At 38.7% G+C, this 14764-nt stretch overlaps 1 protein-coding gene across 1 annotated transcript in view; it reads right to left on the bottom strand.

Moving 5' to 3' along the window:
* The window catches only part of SVOPL (SVOP like), an 81300-nt gene extending 67069 nt beyond the window's left edge, over window positions 1-14231 (bottom strand). Inside the window, exons 1-4 of the mRNA XM_043968211.1 lie at window positions 14153-14231; window positions 13727-13818; window positions 7790-7888; window positions 3738-3809 (exon numbers count right to left, since the gene is read on the bottom strand). Of these exons, the coding sequence (XP_043824146.1) occupies window positions 3738-3809; window positions 7790-7888; window positions 13727-13818; window positions 14153-14231 (342 nt within the window). The remainder of the gene's footprint in view (window positions 1-3737; window positions 3810-7789; window positions 7889-13726; window positions 13819-14152) is intronic.
* Window positions 14232-14764: the final 533 nt, after the last annotated feature.

The raw sequence follows: 14764 nt of genomic DNA, 5'->3' as shown, positions 1-14764 counted from the left end.
AAGGCCTTTAGTGTGATGGGTAGGACACTAATGGAGGAATTGAGGACATGGACAAGAATTTCATAGGATGTGAAGTCACAGGCTATAATTTGCACTGGTGACAGAATAGTATATGTAAACTGTTTTATAAACCTTAAAATGCCAAAATTTTAATTTTTACAATAAACTATTATTGCAAGCAATGAGATCTGGACCCCTCAGACCATAGCAATACAATAAATATCCTCCTTTTTGAACACTTAGCTTCTAAAGATGGAGTGTGGCATAATGGATACAGTTGACCTTGGACTCAGGAAGACAGATTCAAGTCCTTTCCCTAACACATACTAGCTATGTGATCATGGAGTCACAACCTTTCAATGTCCCACTACAGGTGAATTGTTGATCTAGCCTCATAAGTGGAAAGCACATCTTTTCAAGCCATTTCATTTTACAGCCAAGGACCCACATGAGTGGGAGTTTCCCACATTAATGTAATCAGTCTTTATCAAATCTCCCTTCCCCTTACCTCATTCCCCCTCAACAAAAAGATACCCACTGAGTTGGCAAAGCTTATGATTGCCAGGACAGCAGATTATACTGGAAATCAAAGAGTTTACTTATAACTAGACAATTTTTAAAAATCCTGTCTTGTAGGAGATAAAAAAAAAGATAGAAGGAAATTAGTCAGCCTTGAGTCTGAGCTTCAGTAAGTGGAAGAGGTGAGGGGAAGCCCGACATAGGGAATACCAAGAACTATGATTAGAGATAGGGAGTGAAAGTCAGTTACAAAATGGAGTTGGTTTGGTGTGAGAATCAAGAGAACCAATTGGATTCTATCTCACGAACACTGACTCCATCTTGTGCTTCCACATGTATTATTTCACCATCTTGTTTTTCTGCAAATCATTCACGGGAAAAGAGATGCGATAAGGCATCTAGTGTTTTGTAAAATGCAGGTGGATGCAATTAATCAGTATCTCAATCCTGGGAAAGGAAAGAACTTGAAACCCACTCACCCTCTCCTAACTCAACTGAAACTTACTCTTCCTACTTCCAAACTTGGAAAACACATCTTCTTTCTTCCAAATCAAAATCTGATTATCAGTTTTATACCCTGTTAATTGTTTTCTTTTAATGAATAAAAATCTTCTGTATTCAGGGACCAGTGCCAAGCTGGGGAGGCCTGATCCCAATTTGTTATGTAATTGGCATGCATTGCTTAATAGATGGATATGTTTGAAAGCTTGAATCTTTTCCTCAGACATTTCAATCAATTCCCTCAATCATTTCAATCAAGCCACAAAGGTGAGAAATGGGAAGTTAGACCTGGCAGGGACTATTTAATGTTTCAAGCCTATGTCAAGCTAAGCAACATAACATTATACCTCTGAATTAACTCAAAAATACACAGTTTATCTGAAGTACCACTTCATATCTATCAGATTAGCTAATATGACACAAAAGGAAAATTATAAATGTTGGAGAGGATTGCGAAAACTGGGATACTAATGCACTGTTGGTGGAGTTGTTAACTGATGCAGCTATTCTGGAGAGCAAAATTATAACAACAAAATTCACTTGGAAGAACAAAAGCTCAAGGATATCAAGGGAATCCATGAAAAAAAAATACTGAAGAAGGTGGCCTAGCAGTACCAGATCTCAAATTTTGTTATAAATCAATAATAATCAAAACAATCTGGTGATGGCTAAGACTTTTCACTTTCTTTCATTTTTTTCTTTTAATCAAGTTTTCTTCTATAAAATGACAAATATGGCAATGTTTTACATAATCATACATGTATAACCCATATCTGATTGCTAACTGCCTCAGAGCAGGAGGTGAAGGAAGGAAGAAGGGATAAAAATTGGAACTATAAATAAAAGCATTTATTACATTTTTTTAAATGGGAAAAAATAGAGAGGTACTGATTCAAATTTATAAAAATATAAGTCATTCCCCAACTGATAAACAGTGAAAGGACATAAACAGTTTCCAGATCATAAAAAATCAAAGCTATCTATAGTCATATGAAAAATGCTCTAGATCACTATTGATCAGAGAAATGCAAATTAAAATAACTCTGAGATATCACCTCATACCTATCAGAGTGGCAAATATAACAAAAAAGGAAATATTGGATGTTGGAGGGGATGTGAGAAAACTGGGATGCTAATCCACTGTCGATGGAGTTGTGAATAGATCCAAAAATTCTGGAGAGCAATTTGGAACTATGCCCAAAGGGCTATGGATCCAGCAAAATACCCTACTAAATTTATATCCCAAAGGCACCCCAAAAAGAGAAGACCTATTTTGGTTTTGTTTTCTTTAAAATTTTTTTTTAAAAATATTCGTACAAAATTATTTATAGCATCTCTTTTTGTGGTGGCTAAGAATTGGAAATGGAAGGAATGTCCATCATTTGGGGAATGGCTAAACAAGCTGTGGTATATGACAGCAATGGAATATTACTGTGCTATAAGAAATGACCAGTAGGACGATTTCATAAATGCCTGGAAATTCTTGTGTGAACTGCTGTATAGTGAAGTGAGCAGAACCAAGAGAACATTGTACACAGTGACAGCAATACTGCTTGATGAAGAACTGTGAATGACTCGACTACTCTCAACAATACAATGATCTGAGACAATCCCAAAGGACTATTGAAATATACTATCCACCTCCAAAGAAAGAACTGATATTGAGGGAACAGACTGAAGCACGCTATTTTTCACTTTTTTTCCCTCTTATTCAAGTTTTCTTGTGCAAAATTACTAATATGGTAATATTTTACATAATTGCATATGTATAATGTCTATCTGATTGCTTATCACCTCAGGGAAGAGCTGGAGGAGGGAAGGAAGGAGAGATAAAATTTGGAAGTCAAAACTTTAAATTAAAATGTTTATTATTTTTTAAAAATTAAAAGCAAATTAAAGTAGCTCTTATGTATAACCTCACACCCATCAGATTGGCTAAGGAGACAAAAAAAAATCACAAATGCTGGGGGGATGTGGGGAAATAGTTATATGAATGCATTATTGGTGGGGCTGTGATTTAGTTAAGCCATTCAGGAAAGCAATCAGGAATTATGCCCCAAAAGTTCTTAAACTATTGCTACTAAATCTATACTCCAAAGAGATCAAGAAAGAGAAAAAGGACCCATGTGTACAAAATATACTTATAGCAATTCTTTTTGTGCTGGCAAAGAACTAGAAACTGAGGGGATGCCCATCAATTGGGGGAATGACTGAAAAAGTTATGGCATATGAGTGTGATGGAATACTATTGACGCTATACAAAATGATGAAAGATGGTTTCAGAAAAACCTTGAAAACTTATATGAACTGATTTAAAATAAAGTTAGCAGAACCAGAACAATATCTACAGTAATAGAAATAGTATAAAGATAATAACTTTGAAAGGCTTAATAACTGATCAGTGCAATGACCAACCACGATTCCAAAAGACTAATAATGAAACACCTTCAGATAAATAACTGATGGACTCAGAGTGCAGACTTACACATATTTTCTTCTTTCTTTTTCTTGCCTTTTTTTTTAATGGACAGGAAACTAAAGTGGAAATATTTTTCATGACTACACATATTTGTAAAAGGTTTTGTTTTTCTTGCCTTTCTAAATGGATAAGGGATGGGATAGGGAAGAGAAAAATTTAAAAGTTAAAATAAAATAAAAATTTTTTAAAAGATAATGGAAACATGAAACTCCACATTAGATGCCCAGGGTTAACATACCTTCCAGCGACCATATCTGTCAGCTAGGAGGCCAAATAGGATGCTGAACACCATGTAGCCAAAAAACACCATCTATGGAGGTGAGAGAAAATATCATTATTTAAACCAAAATCTAAAACATACCCACTTATCACCTTTAGCACACACTCATCTCTCTCTAGATAGATGAAAGAAGTAGGGGATATTAGAAGTGAAAAAGGGAGTGTCACAGAGCAGATTCTTTGTGACCTAGTTTGCTATTTTAGAACATTTGAGGTTAGTGGATTTTTATGATTACTGCTATTTGGGTATGCTCCCAAAATGTGGCAGCACGGATATAGTCAGGCATTTCTGACATAAATAGCAAATACATTAGATAAACAAGTACATTTTAAATATCAGTAATGTGATGAAATAATGGGATTTAGCAGATACTCAAAGACCCACCGGGAGATTAACTGAGGCTGATTGAATCAAGTGAGAGTGATTGACTGCTGATTAGCCTACTTCAATTTAACTGGATTGTAATCACACCTGACTAGCCCTTAAGAAGGTATTGTTCGGGGGCAGCTAGGTGGCACAGTGGATAAAGCACTGGCCCTGGATTCAGGAGTACCAGAGTTCAAATCCGGCCTCAGACACTTAACACTTACTAGCTGTGTGACCCTGGGCAAGTCACTTAACCCCAACTGCCTCACTAAAAAAACTAAAAAAAAAAAAAAGGTATTGTTCTCAGAAGCTAGACTGTGAACTCAACTTGAGAACACCTTCAAAACCAATGGATTTGGATGATGCCAACCAATCAGCTTGAAGCAATGTGTAAGGACCGCCTCTGTTCCAGACCTATAAAAAGCTTCCACAATCAGCTTGCTGGGGAGTTCGGGATTGAAGCAGGCTCCTGGCAGAGGACTTGAAGAAGAACCCGACCAGGCTGGAACTCTAGGCAAGATAGGCCTTTTCTTAACTTTCTGAACTCCATGTGAATACCTATATGCTTTAATAAATGTTTAATTATGCCCAAAGACTGGTGCTAAAGCTTCTAATTTAAGGTGATCACACAATATAGATTTTAAACATCACAGTACACATCCTTAACAAATATAAACCCAAAGATACCCTTTCTTATGAACAGTATAACCCAAGGGCTCTTAATCCATCTTTTTTTTTTTTTTTCCCTATCATGGATCCATCAGGCAAGTTTGTGAAACCTAGGGGCTTTGTCTCAGAATTATGTCTTTAAATGTACAAAATAAAATACATGGAATTTGTGAAAGAAACCAGTTACATTGAAATAAAGATGGTTTTTTCCATCTAAATTAGTGTTCTCCCTTGAAATCTATAGATCAAGAGGTCTATACATCCTTCTTAAGGACCCCTGGCCTAACTATGACTTTATACAAACACCGTGATTAGAATTTGCAAAAGAGAAGATGGTCTAGCAGCACTAGATCTCAAACTGTATCATAAAGCAGTAATTATTAAAATAATTTAGTACTGGCTAAGAAATAGAGAGGTGGATCAGTGGAATAGAAAAGTTACAAATTACAGTAGAGTAAATGACTACAGTAATCAAGTATATGATAAACCCAAAGATCCCAGCTTTTGGAACAAAAACTCATTATTTGACAAAAATTGCTGGGAAAACTGGAAAACAGTATGGCAGAAACTAGGTAAAGACCATCATCTCACACCATATACTAAAATAAGGTCTAAATGGATACAGGATTTACAGATAAAGGATGATACCATAAGCAAATTAAGAGTATGGAATCATTTATCTGTCAGATTTATGGGCAGAGGAAGAATTTAGGACTAAAGAAGACAGAGAGTGAAACAAAATACAAAATAGATCATTTTGATTATATAAAATTAAAAAGGTTTTGCACAAACAAAACTAGTGTAACCAAGATTACAAGGAAAGCAGAAAACTGGGAAAGAATTTTTCAAACAAATATCTCTGATAAAAGCCTCATTCCTCAAATATATAGAGGACTGAGTTAAATTTATAAAAATACAAATCATTCCCCAATTGATAAATGGTCAAAGAATATGAATAGGCAATTTTCAGACAAAGAAATCAAAACTATCTATAGTCATATGAAAAATGCTTTAGATCACCATCAATCAGAGAAATGCAAATTAAAACAACTCTGAGGTATCACGTCACACCTATCAGAGTGGCAAATATAACAAAAACAGAAAATATTAGATGTTGGAGGGGATGTGGGAAAGCTGGGATGCTAGTCCACTGTTGGTGGAGTTGTGAAAAGATCCAACCATTCTGGAGAGCAATTTGGAACTGCACTCAAAGGGCTACAGAACTGTGCATAATCTTTGATCCAGCAATACTACTGCTAGGTTTATATCCCAGAGACATGCCCAAAATGAGAAAAATACCAATTTGTACAAAAATATAGCAGCTCTTTTTGTGGTGACTAAAAATTGGAAATCAAAAGAATGCCCATTAATTGGAGAATGGCTAAACAAGCTGTGGTATATGATGGTGATGGAACGTTACTGTGCTATAAGAAATGACAAGCAGGATGATTGCAGAAAGGCCTGGAAAAACTTGTATCAACTAATGTATAGTGAAGAGAGCAGAGCCAAGAGAACATTCTGCACAGAGACAGCAATATTGTTTGCTGAAGAACTGTGAGACTTGACTATTCTCAACAATACAATGATCCAAAACAATCCCAAAGGACTACTGATGAAACCTACTATCCACCTCCAAAGAAAGAATTGATATTGATGGAACACAGACTGAAGTATGCTATTTTTCACTTTCATTTTTTTCTTTTATTCAAGTTTTCTTATGCAAAATGACTAATATGGTAATATTTTACATAGTCATACATGTATAACCTACATCTGATTGCCTACCATCTCAGGGAGTGGGAGGGGTAGGGAAGGGAGGGAAGGAGGGGTAAAAATTGGAACCCAAAACTATAAATAAAATTATTTATTACTTTTTTTTTTAAAAAAAGAATTTGCAAGGAAAGGAACTTGAGTGATTTTATTGATAGTACTTGGATACCAATTCAACCCCTGCCTGCATACACACTTATACACACCTCTGTAGCTAGGTTGTCTTTATTTAAACTTAGAAATGGGATATATCTAGAAATCTGGGTCAATTAGAGAGCTTAAAGTGATAATATGTTGTAGAACAATGCAGCAAATTGAATAGAAAATAAACTCTTATAATCATAGGGTGTTAGAATTAGGAACATTGGGAAGAATGAGGAGTAGAAAGATGACCAGCTGCTAATGGACTTTGGCCTGAATTGTTGTGGGCAGTTTCTGCTGACAAGGTTGCTTGTGTTGTCACTAGATTTCCTATCACAAGGTCAAAGATCAGAGGGATCCCTAGGATCTAGAATGAACAGCGATTGGGGCAAAAACCAAAAAGAAGGGGGCAACTAGGTGGCGCAATGGATAAGGCACTAGCCTTGGATTCAGGAGGACCTGAGTTCAAACCCAGCCTCAGACACTTACTAGCTGTGTGAACCTGGGCAAGTCACTTAAACCCCATTGCCCTGCAAAAAAACAAAAAACAAAAAGAAAAAACAGGAAGAAAACAAGGCACCAAATACAGAGAAGAATCATCCTTAAATAAGAAGGGGCATGCACTCAATACCCCAAATCTCCCTAGAAGTATTCAGAAACACATTCCATGGTTTTGTTCATTCCAAAAAAATCCCACTTATTAAGTGCCACGGTGTACCAGGCACTGGTTTCATTAGGCCGCAGACAACCTGTGTTCTTGTTTGTGACAAATGAGTGGTCAACCTGGGATTGTTACACATCATGAAGATCTGTTGAAGTGGAGGAGTTATGAGGGTTTAGGGGTCCATTAAAAAGTACCAGTGTAACATTTTCTTTAAATAAATGAACTTATTGAATAAATTAGAAATTGTTAGGCATTTGGTTTATGAGAATTGCTAATAAATGACGAAGTTCTAGAATTCTCAGTCTCCGGACTCAAAGGTGGGGTTAGGTAAGATGAGGGTATGCAGAAGTCCAGGGCACCGACTTCCTGTACACTCAAAGCATGGAGAACAGCTACTCACTGTGGTCACCAAAGCCACTTGCCAGTTCTCCAGATGCCATTCACAGCGGATAACAGGAGACACAACAGCGATCAACATGATTTCCATGGCTTCGGCAACCTTGAGAGGAGAACACCCAGTCTGAGTAACCAGTACACCACAGCTTCTCTCTAAGTGTGTCTTCTTCCCTCCATCATCTGTTAATAAAATACTCTATACCAATGATGATTGTGAGAGAGAAATAAAAAGACATGCTCTCTGGCTTCAGGAACTTTATAGTCTAGTTGGAGAAAATAAAGGTATGAGACACATAGAAAATATTATAAAGTATCACATGAATAGGGGCAGGATGTTGTGTATGGAGTTCCCCTTAGTATTAGTACAGCATACAGAGGCCCCAGGGCAGCTAGACAGTACAGTGGATAAAGTGCCAGGCCTGGAGTCAGGAAGACTCAGCTTTCTGAGTTCAAATCTGGTCTCAGACACTTGTTAGCTGTGTGATCCTGGCCAAGAAACTTAACCCTGTTTGCCTCAGTTTCCTCATACGTAAAATAAGATGGAGAAGGAAATGGCAAACCACTTTGGTATCTTTACCAAGAAAACCCCAAATGAAGTCACAAAGAGTGAGACACGGGGGCGGCTAGGTGGCGCAGTGGATAAAGCACCTGCCCTGGATTCAGGAGTACCTGAGTTCAAATCCGGCCTTAGACACTTGACATTTACTAGCTGTGTGACCCTGGGCAAGTCACTTAACCCTCATTGCCCCGTACAAAAAAAAAAAAAAAAAGAGTGAGATACAACTGAAACAACAACAAAAACAGAGTCGTCTCTACACATATCAATCAGTGAAGCATTTACCAGGGACTATGTTCCGTGCTAGAAATACAGAGAAAAGAAAAAAAAAGGGGGGGAGGGAAGTTCCTGATCTCAAGGAGGTCACAGTCTAATGGGAGAGACAACATGCAAACAACTATATACAAAGAGTCCATAAACAGGATAAATTAGAGATAATCAGCAGAAGAAAGGCATTAGTATTGGGGGGAGGGGCAAGAAAGGCTTCTGACAGGAGCAGCTAGATGGCACAGTGGATAGAGCACCGGCCCTGGAGTCAGGAGTACCTGAGTTCAAATCCGACCTCAGACACTTAACACTTACTAGCTGTGTGACCCTGGGCAAGTCACTTAACCCCAATTTCCTCACTTAAAAAAAAAGAAAGAAAGGCTTCTGATTATTTGAGTGTATGATATAATCTTTTTATTGTTTTTTGTAAGATTAGTCCATTTCTTTTTTTTTCTTTTTTTGGGGGGTGGGGGTGGGGCAATGAGGGTTAAGTGACTTGCCCAGGGTCACACAGCTAGTAAGTGTTAATTGTCTGAGGCAATATTTGAACTCAGGTCCTCCTGACTTCAGGGCCAGTGCTCTATCCACTGCACCACCTAGCTGCCCCAGTCCATTTCTTTTTAATATTTTCCCCCAATTACATCTAAAAACTATTTCTAAGTTTTGAGTTCCAAATTGTATCTCTCCCATCTTCCTCTCTCCATTCCCTGAGATGGTTAGTAATCTGATATAGGCTATACATCTGCAATAATGTAAAACATTTCCATTTTAGTCATTTTGTACAAGAGTACATATGTCATTCCCTCTTTGAGCCAATTCTGATAACAGTAAGGTTCAACTGTTACCCATCACCCCATCCTACCTATCCTCCCTCCACTGTAATAGCTCTTTTGTACTTCTTTGTGTGTGTGTGTGTGTGTGTGTGTGTGTTGCACTTCTTTTACATGAGATTATATACTCCATTCTATCTCTCCCTTCCCACTTCTCCCAATGCAATCTTCTTTCTCACCCCTTATTTTTGTTTTTTTTGGATATCATCCTGTTATAGTCAACTCATACCTGCACTCTCTATGTATACTCCTAATTACTCTAATAGTGGTAAAGTTCTTAAGAGTGACAGATATCATCTTGCCTTGTAGGAATATAAACAGTTTAACCTTATTGAGTCTGTTTTCTCTTTCCTGCTTACCTTTTTATGCTTCTATTAAGAAAGTCTTCTTATCGAATGTGGGATTTTAGTTGAGACTTGAAGGAAGCCAGGTAAACTAGAAAGGGAGATGAGGAGGTAGATCATTCTATGTATGGGGCACAGCTAGGAAAAATGCCCAAAGTCAGGAGATGGAGGGTCTAATTTGAGGAACTAATTATCTGATTTGAGAATAGTGTTACTATCATAGAGTATATGAGGAGGAGTAAGGTGGAAGAAGTCTGGAAATGCAGGAGGGCATTAGGTTATGAAAGACTTGGTGGGGCAGCTAGGTGGCGCAGTGGATAGAGCACCAGCCCTGGATTCAGGAGGACCTGAGTTCAAATCTGGCCTCAGACCCTTGACATTTACTAGCTGTGTGACCCTGAGCAAGTCACTTAACCCCAATTGCCTCACCAAAATAAAAAAAGAAAGAGACTTGTCGTACTTAAACATGGGATTTTTATATTTGATTCTGGAGGTGATAGGAAGTCATTGGAATTTATTGAATGGAATATAGAGGGTGGGGGTTGAGACCAAGCAGCAAGCTGTTTGAAAGGGTCCAGGTATGAGGTGATGAGAGACTATACCAAGGTGGTGGCAGTGTCAGAAGAAGGGTGCATATGGAAGAGATGCTATGAAAGTGAAATAGACTTTGAAAATATCAGAAATGGGGTGGGGCAGCACAGTGGATAAAGCACTGGCCCTGGATTCAAGAGGACCCAAGTTCAAATCCAACCTCAGACACTTGACACTTACTAGCTCTGTGACCCTGGGCAAATCACTTAACCCCCCAATGCCCCATCAAAAAAAGAAAAGAAAGAAAAGAAAAGAAAAAGAAAACAAAAAATATCAAAAATGGAGGGGAGAAAAAGAGAATGAGGAGTCAAGGATGAAACATAGGTTACAAGCCTGGGTCACTGGGAGATTGGTGGTGCCCTTGACACTAAGAGGAAAAATAGAAAGAGGAGAAGCCTTAGGTGGAAAATAATAAGTTGAGTTTTGGACATGTTGAATTGAAGATGTCTGTAAAACATTCAGTTCGAGATATACGATAGCTGGAGAGAGGTTAGTGCTGAATGAGTAGATCTGTGAATCATCAGCAGAGAAATGATAATCATTATCTCCATGGGAGGTAATGAGATCAACAAGCAAAATAACATAGAAGGAGAAGAGGAAAAAAGCCCAGAACAGACACTTATGGGCGACACTTAAGGTTAATGGAAATGACTTGAATGAAGATCCCATGGGGCAGCTAGGTGGTGCAGTAGATAGAGCACTGGCCCTGGATTCAGGAGTACCTGAATTCAAATCCGGCCTCAGACACTTAACACTTACTAGCTGTGTGACCCTGGGCAAGTCACTTAACCCCAATTGCCTCATAAATGAATGAATGAATAAATGAATAAATGAAGAAAGAAAGAAAGAAAGAAAGAAAGAAAGAAAGAAAGAAAGAAAGAAAGAAAGAAAGAAAGAAAGAAAGAAAGAAAGAAAGAAAGAAAGAAAGAAAGAAAGAAAGAAAGAAAGAAAGAAAGAAAGAAAGAAAGAAAGAAAGAAAGAAAGAAAGAAAGAAAGAAAGAAAGAAAGAAAGAAAGAAAGATCGCACCAAGGTGATTGGAAAAGTTTCCATCTGAGAGAGAAGGGGAGACCCAGGAGAGAGCAGTGTCACAAAAACCTAGAAAGAGGAGGGATTCCAAAAGAAGAGGCTGGTTAACGGTGTCAAAAATTAAAGGGATGTCAAGAAGGATGAGGACTGAGAAAAGGCAATTATTGGAGATGCTTGAGAATTCTGGAGAGAGCAATTTCAGTCGGATGGGTCAGACTGCAAAGAGTTAAGAAGAAAGAGGAGGGGTAGTATGGTATGGCTGCATCACTGTACCTCTAAGGCTTAGTAAAAGGATGGCATTGATTTCCCTCTGAGCTTCAGTTTCTTCATCTATAAAATGAGGACCCTTACTCAATAAACTTCCAAGGCTCCCTCTTGCCTGAGGGATCAAATGCAAAATCTTGCTTGGTGTTCAAAGCCCTTTTTTTTTTTTAGTGAGGCAATTGGGGTTAAGTGACTTGCCCAGGGTCACACAGCTAGTAAGTGTTAAGTGTCTGAGGCCGGATTTGAACTCAGGTACTCCTGACTCCAGGGCCGGTGCTCTATCCACTGTGCCACCTAGCTGCCCCCAAAGCCCTTTTTAATCTGACCAAGCCCCCACCTCTCCAACCACATGTAATGCAATCTAATGACACCAGCCTCCTTCCTGTTCCCCCCAAAAGATGCTCTGTCTCTCTACTCCAGGCATTTTCACCTGCTCTCTCCCATGCCCAGGATGTTGCCACTCATCTCCACCTCCAGGCTTCCTTCAAGTGCTAACTAAAGTCCCAGCTTTTCCAAGAAGCCTTTCTTGGGCCCTTTTCATCTTAGTGACTTCCCTTTGTTGATTATCTCCAAGTTATCCTGTAATATAGCTTGTCTATACATAGTCATGGGCTCCTTGAGAGCAAGGGACCATCTTGCCTTTCTTTGTATTCCCAGTGCTTAGGACAGTGCCTTGCACATAGTAAGCACTTAATAAATGGTTATTGACCATTGGGGATAATAATACTACATACCTCACAGGGTTGTTGAATGGCCCAAGGTGCTATAAACATGTGAGATTATTTATCAATATAATCTATGGGTTCCTTATGGACCTTCAATACAGACCTGAATATTCCCCTGCTTCTTAAAAGCTCTGGTTTTGGGAGCAGCTAGGTGGTGCAGTGGATAAAGCACCGGCCCTGGATTCAGGAGGACCTGAGTTCAAATCTGACCTTAGACACTTGACACTTACTAAGTGTGTGACCCTGGGCAAGTCATTAACCCTCATCGCCCCATCCCCACCCCCCAGAAAAAGCTCTGGTTTTCTTCAAAGCTCCGCTGTGAGGCTGCTTCCTACATGAGGCCGATTGCTCCCAGCTCCTACTGCTGCCTCCCTACTACTCTATCCCTTGTATTAATTTCATACATAAATTTGTGTGTCTTGTCTCCCCCAAAAGATTGTCAGCTCCTTGAAGACAGGAACTATTTCACTTTTTGTCTTAGTATCCCCAGAAACTGGTATACAGTAGATGCTTAATAGACGCTTATTGATGGATTTGTTTTGCTTTCTATTTTTACTTACATTTTTTGGTCTACTTAAGTCAGTAATATTCTTGTAGTTCAGTTGTTTTTCAGTTGTGTCTGACTCTTCATGACCCCATTTGGGGTTTTCTTGGCAAAGATACTATGATGGTTTGCCATTTCCTTCTCCAGCACATTTAATAAACGAGAAAACTGAGGTAAACAGGGTTAAGTGATTTTCCCAGGGTCATACAGCTAGGAAGTGTCTGAGGTCAAATTTGAACTCAGGAAGATGAGTCATCCTGACCCTCACACTCTATCCACTGAGCCACCTACCTGCCCCAAAGTAATATTCTTAGTGACAATTATAAATATTTATTCTAGCATGGCAAGAGATGAAGACTTAAAAATTAAGACAATGACTTCCCTGGCCCAGAAAAAGTATTCATTAGTAGTTAAATAAAAAAGCCAACTTTGCATTACATCAGGGCTTTATAGACCCTCAGGATTCATGCTGTTCCTTTCCAAAATGCAATTGGAGTGGGAAGCAGGAAAGATGCTGACCAGGAGATTAGGATTTGAAATCTGAGACAGATAAACTTTTATGGTGTGGTTTATTTGCTTTTAAAGTACTGTTAATTCCAAGAATATTAGATATCCCCCCATTTGATTATATACAGGAAACCTCTTTTCTTTTTTTAAATCAGCAGAATTGTGTTTTTAAATCATTTAGTCCTCGAGATCATCCTTGCTGTGGATGATTTTAAATCAATTGCTTATACCTTGTGTTCGGGACAATCATGATATCTGAACAAGTCAATGACAAAAGAATGCTTACCCCTGTACTGCCCATGATTAGAAACAATGCTATGTGAAACCGTCCAAATCCGATGGTCTCCACAGCCTCTTCTACAGTGAACGTCTTTGGCTCTAAGGAAGAGAGGAACAGCTGGCTTTAACCAAACACTTAGCCTAAAATGCCAACCAAAGAGGGTGACCTCTTATGGGACAAGGTGGAGGATCTGTTCACTCCTCTAGAAGGAAAATGGCGGGTTTGCTGCATTTAAAAATCTCTTACCTGGGCAGGTAGGTGGCACAGTGGATAAAGCACTGGCCTTGGATTCAGGAGGACCTGAGTTCAAATCCAACCTCAGACACTTGACACTTAACTAGCTATGTGACCCTGGGCAAGTCACTTAACCCTCATTGCCCTGACAAAAACAAAACAAAACAAAAACAAAAAACAAAAATAAAAATCTCTTACCTTTCTGAGGTTCTGAGGTCTCTGGGCTCAGATCTTCAAGGCCAATGGTGGTAACAGGCTCAGTCTGTTTGGCGGCCATCTTCTAAAGGAGCTAGAATCCCAGGTTGCCCTTCTTCTCACTATAAGGTCTACTGAGGAAATAAAGGATCCATGAAAAGCTTCAGCTGGAATTTTACCATCATGTTCGCCTGATTCTTTGTCAGTCACACCTCCCTCCTGTCAGTAGGAAGGCAGGGCACGATTATGGCAGAATATTTTATTACATTGTCAATCACAGTCATTATATTAGATGTTTTTGCTTAAATATTTTTATTGCAATGGAGGTTTAAACGTAAGGTGGGAGAAGGCAGTTTCCAGAAATGATTTAAATATAAAAATAAAAGGCATCAGTATAACTGATTTTTAAAATATCTGGCAAGGCGGGTGGTTAGGGAACGAGACTCTGAGTGAGGAAGAACTAGACTCAAGTCTCACCTCCAAAACACATTGGCTATGTGACCCTGGACAAGTCATTTACTTCTTAGTATCCTAGGCAATTCTCTAAGAGTAAATTGTTGTTTTTCGGTCTTTTTCAGCTGGACATGACGTCTGACTCTTCGTGACCCTAGCTGG

Source organism: Dromiciops gliroides, chromosome 5 (assembly GCF_019393635.1).
Source record: "Dromiciops gliroides isolate mDroGli1 chromosome 5, mDroGli1.pri, whole genome shotgun sequence".
Lineage (NCBI taxonomy): Eukaryota > Metazoa > Chordata > Mammalia > Microbiotheria > Microbiotheriidae > Dromiciops > Dromiciops gliroides.
This window is presented reverse-complemented; position numbering and strand designations above follow the sequence as displayed.